At 43.3% G+C, this 4,502-nt stretch overlaps 1 protein-coding gene across 7 annotated transcripts in view; it reads right to left on the bottom strand.

The window, feature by feature from the left end:
* The window catches only part of LRCH1 (leucine rich repeats and calponin homology domain containing 1), a 206,940-nt gene that overhangs the window by 62,082 nt on the left and 140,356 nt on the right, over positions 1-4,502 (bottom strand). For all 7 annotated transcript variants that reach the window (XM_019658684.1, XM_019658686.1, XM_019658683.1 and 4 more), the window contains exon 4: positions 238-343. In XM_019658684.1, the coding sequence (XP_019514229.1) occupies positions 238-343 (106 nt within the window). The remainder of the gene's footprint in view (positions 1-237; positions 344-4,502) is intronic.

Genomic DNA, 4,502 nt, shown 5'->3' with positions numbered 1-4,502 from the left:
ACACACACACACACACACACACACACACACACACACGGCCTTATACAGAGGAATGTTTTCTTGCTGTGCCCCTTCACTAAAATGACAACTTGAATATTTCTGTTGCCTGCATGTGAAATTCAAATTATAATTAACATTAGTAGGCATATACAAATACGACTTGATCACTGCTTCACAAAAGCAAACAACAAAAAAATAAGTCTCCCATTTTACTAATTTTCCCCCTTTCTTTTGTACCTTGTGGTAAAACTTTAAGGTAGTTTCTTCTGACATTCAGTTCTCGTAGAGATTTCAATTGACCTATCTGCTGGGGCAAGGCTGTGATCTCATTGCAGCTGACGTCCTGTATCAAAAGGAAAGAGAGAAATAATAAATGCCTTTTTCCAGGAAAGCAAGCACATCATGTGAAATCTCCTTAAGGAGATTTAAATAAGAGTACAATTACACAGGTAGACTTTCACATTGTTCTTCAAGTTCCTAGCCAAGTAAAGCTTAGCACAGAGAAGAACAGGAAAGTTCAATGATTTAAACATTCTCTGAGGAGAGGAAAAAGGAAAAAAGGAGGGTGTTGGTAGCATTCAGTAGCTACTTTGCCAGCCTGATGGCCAACAGTTGTCACACGCTGCAATCTTATTTAATTCTCACAGGAAACCCATGAGGCAGTATGACTGACTAGCCTCATGTTTACAGATCAGAAAAGTGAGGCTCAGAAAAGTTCAAGTGCAGAGTTAACACTAGGAATTAATTATCAGCCCACTGTTCAACCACTATCCTATGGAACCTCTAAATAGATGAGAACACATCCTACCTTACAAAACACTCACATTTTATATAGTGAAAAGGTATGAATATGAATGCATTGTTTGAATGCACTATTTATTTATTTATTTTACAGATTTTTTTATTGGGGAACTGGGGGGATGGGAACAGTGCTGGGGAATTGGGGGAAGGGAAACAGACAAGTTGCTGTCCTTTTGTTCTTCAGTCTAGTTGTGGAGGACGTTGNTTTGCCATTTTAATTATGATGTGTCTTGGTGTGGGCCTCTTTGGGTTCACCTTGTTTGGGATCCTCTGCACTTCCTGGACTTTTTTTGTATATTTCCTTTACCAGGTGAGTAAAATTTTCCCTCGTTTCTTCAGATAGGTTTTCAATTCCTTGCTCTCTCTCTTCTCCTTCTGGTACCCCCTATGATGCAAATGTTGTTACACTAGATGTTCTCCCAGAGGTCCCTTAAACTATCTTCACTTGTTGGATTCTTTTTTCTTTATGCTGTTCTGATTGGGTGCTTTCTGCTACCTTATCCTCCAAACCACTGAATCGATCCTCTCTTTCATCTAATCTACTGTTGATTCCCTCTAATGTACTCTTTATTTCAATTATTGGATTCATTTCTGACTGGCTTTTTTTTTATGTTTTCTATCTCCATTTTTATGTTTTCTATTTCTTTGTTGAAATTCTCCCTGACATCATTGCATCCTTATAACCAGTATTTTGAACTCTACGTCTGGTAGGTTGCTTGTCTTCATTTTGTTTAGTTATTTTTCAGAGCTTTGTTCTTTCCTTTCATTTGGGACATTTGTGTGTGTGTGTGTGTGTGTGTGTGTGTGTGTGTGTGTGTGTGTGTGTCTCCCCACTTTGGCTGCCTTCCTGTTTTTGTTTCTATGTATTAGGTAGGGCTGCTGTGTCTCCCAGTCTTAGCAGAGTGGCCTTATGTAGTAGGTGTCCTGTGGAGTTCAATGGTGCGTCTCCCTGGTCACCTGAGCTGAGTAATCCAAGTGTGGCCCTTGTGTGTGTCCTCCTGTTGTAGTTGAGCCTTGGTTGCTGTTTGCACATCAATAGGAGAGATTGACCCTCAGGCTGATTGGTTGTGAGAACTGGCCGTGACTACAGTGGAGAAGCTGTTGTGCAGGGGCTGACCCTACAGCGCAGGATTCACTTTAGGGGGGCTCTGGAGCCTGCCCAAGCTGTCCTTTGGGTGTGTCATTTGTGGAGGTGGTTGGGTGGTGCTCTGGTGTGGTCTGAAGCAGGCCACAGGGTTTGTTGGTTCTGGGGCTTCTTGGGAGGGGCTCTGTTATAGGCCAAGTTCAGCTGCTGCCTATGCCCTGCCCAGGGTCAGTTGGTATAAGGTACAAAGTAATCTAAATATGGTTGCCACTTATACTGCACTTAGAGGTGCCTGGGGGAGGCTAAGCTGTGAGCCAAGGCTGGCTACCACTAGTGCTGGGCTTAGGGCTGCTTAGCAAGAGGTACGGGCCATGCTGAGGCCAGATGCTAGTCGTTTCGGGTCTGTCAACGTTTGACAGATTTTGGGAAAGTCCACAGCATAAGCCAAGACAGGCGATTTGTATAGAAAAGCCATTGGAAGTGGCTTGGGTGGGCCCGCAAGTTGAGCAGGGCAGGGTCTCGGGGAAGCAGGGAGAATGTATGGCATTAGCCAGGTTGATGGAGACTCAGATATGGCGGCCACCTGCATCTGCATGCTGGGAGTGGAGAGGGCTCAGCAAAGAAACAACTGGCTTCCACCAGCTCCTATGTCTTAAAGAAAGCTGCTCCTCCAGCCCTTGCTCTGAAGCCAGACAACTCAGTTCCTCCCCATATGTCCCTGGTACCTTCAAGCTACTACCCCAGTGCTGGAGCTCAGAGTGAGTGAGCCCATCAGTGAGTCAGTCTGCATGCAGGCTCTTTAATAGGATGGCCTAGGATTACAGCTGGGGAGCCCAGTGTGGAGCTGAGACCCCTTGCCCCTCTGTGGGGAACCTGCAGAGCTGAGATAGCCCTTCCGATTCTCAACCACCACATCGGGTGTGGGACCAGCCTAGTCTGCTCTCTGCCCCTCCTACCGGTCTCCATCTGGCTTCTTCTGTACATCCTTAGTTGTAGGACTTCTGTTCAACTAGATTTCAGGTGATTCTCAATGATGGCTGTTCTGCAGTTTAGTTGTAATTCTGATGCGGTCATGGGAGGAAGCTAGCACAGCATTTACTTACTCTGCAGTCTTCACCTGTAAATTTGCTGTTATTAAGAGTTTTCCCTTTGTATTTGCTCAAGCCAAGAAAAATAATTTCAAACACTGAAAAATGGGATTGCACAATGACAAAATGTAAAATCAATAGTTTTATACCAAGTCATCTCAAGTAATGAAGTAAATCTTTATGCTGAGATGGTTTCTAATTCTATTTCTTTAAAATGCTAGTCAGTATGAGAAATGTGACGATTGCAGATACTTAAACTTTCTATCTATAAAGCACAATACATTTTATAAAGTTCTTCCCTTTCATGACCACCATTTTCTTGCCTTGAATAATGAAGCATTTCAAGCCAAAGATCAAGAAGTAGCAACAGAACAATAAAAATCAGGCAGCTCTCAAATATCAGCATGAATGTCAGATTAACCAAATGCTTACTGTTTCCAAATATATGTTTTTGCTCTAAGGTATTTTTTTAAATATATGTTTGAAATCAAATTACGCCTAGTGTCCTTAAAAGAAAACAATGGAAATCAATGTGATCTTTGAAAACCAGAGGATGGGTGGAGAAAAGCAGTCGGTGATCTGCTTATCAACTCATTCCTGATTCAGGTCCAAATGAAAATTCCAAAATATGAAATTCAGGTCCTCTATCATATACAAGGCCAATCATCAAAGTTCTTAACGGTCCAACATTTCTGAATAAATATATCTTTTGACTTGAACTCCAACGCAGTGTATCAAAGAGACACCGTGGAAGCCCTTGGCTCCAGGGCAGGCTTTGTCAGTCTGGCTCCAGGGCTGTTTGATGGGGTCAGTCCTCCTGCTGTTTCAGGGGCACTTTGTCCCAGTGCTGAGGCTCTGGAACCATCATTGCTTCCAACCTTTGAGAAATTCACCAAAACTACCAGTGACATTAGTCCAAGTATCACTCCAGCAGGGGCAGTGCCCTCCCCTGAAAAATAGATTTTTGACATGGTGGTTTCCAACCAGAATTCCCAGATGCCCCAAACTAGAAACCCTGACAGTTGGATCTACGGGACCAGCCATGTCAACTAAACTGTAGGCATGGTGTTCCACAACATCACACATCCATTCCAAAAACAGTTCATGTTCCTCCTGTTATGAGCTGAATTCTGTGCCCCCAAATTCATGTGTTGGGAGTCCTAACCCCCCGTACTTCAGAATCTGACTGTATTTGGAGGTAGGTCTTTAAAGGGGTAATTAAGGTAAAATGAAGTCATTAGGGTGGGCCCTAATCCAATATTACTGGAGTCCTTCTAAGAAGAGATTTGGACAGAGACCCAGAGGGAAGATGATGTGAAGACACAGGGAGAAGATGGCCATCTAAAAGCCAAGGAAAGGGGGCCTCAGAAGACATGAAGCTGGTTGACACCTTAATCTCAGACTTCCAGCCTCCAGAACTGTGAGAAAATAAATTTCTATTGTTCAAGCCACTCAGTCTGTGATACTTTGTTATGAAACCTGAGCAAACTAATACACACACACACACACACACACACACACACACACAC

Source organism: Hipposideros armiger, unplaced genomic scaffold, assembly GCF_001890085.2.
Source record: "Hipposideros armiger isolate ML-2016 unplaced genomic scaffold, ASM189008v1 scaffold_287, whole genome shotgun sequence".
NCBI classification, from domain to species: domain Eukaryota; kingdom Metazoa; phylum Chordata; class Mammalia; order Chiroptera; family Hipposideridae; genus Hipposideros; species Hipposideros armiger.
The sequence above is the reverse complement of the archived record's forward strand: the minus strand, read 5'-3'. Positions and strand labels throughout refer to the sequence as shown.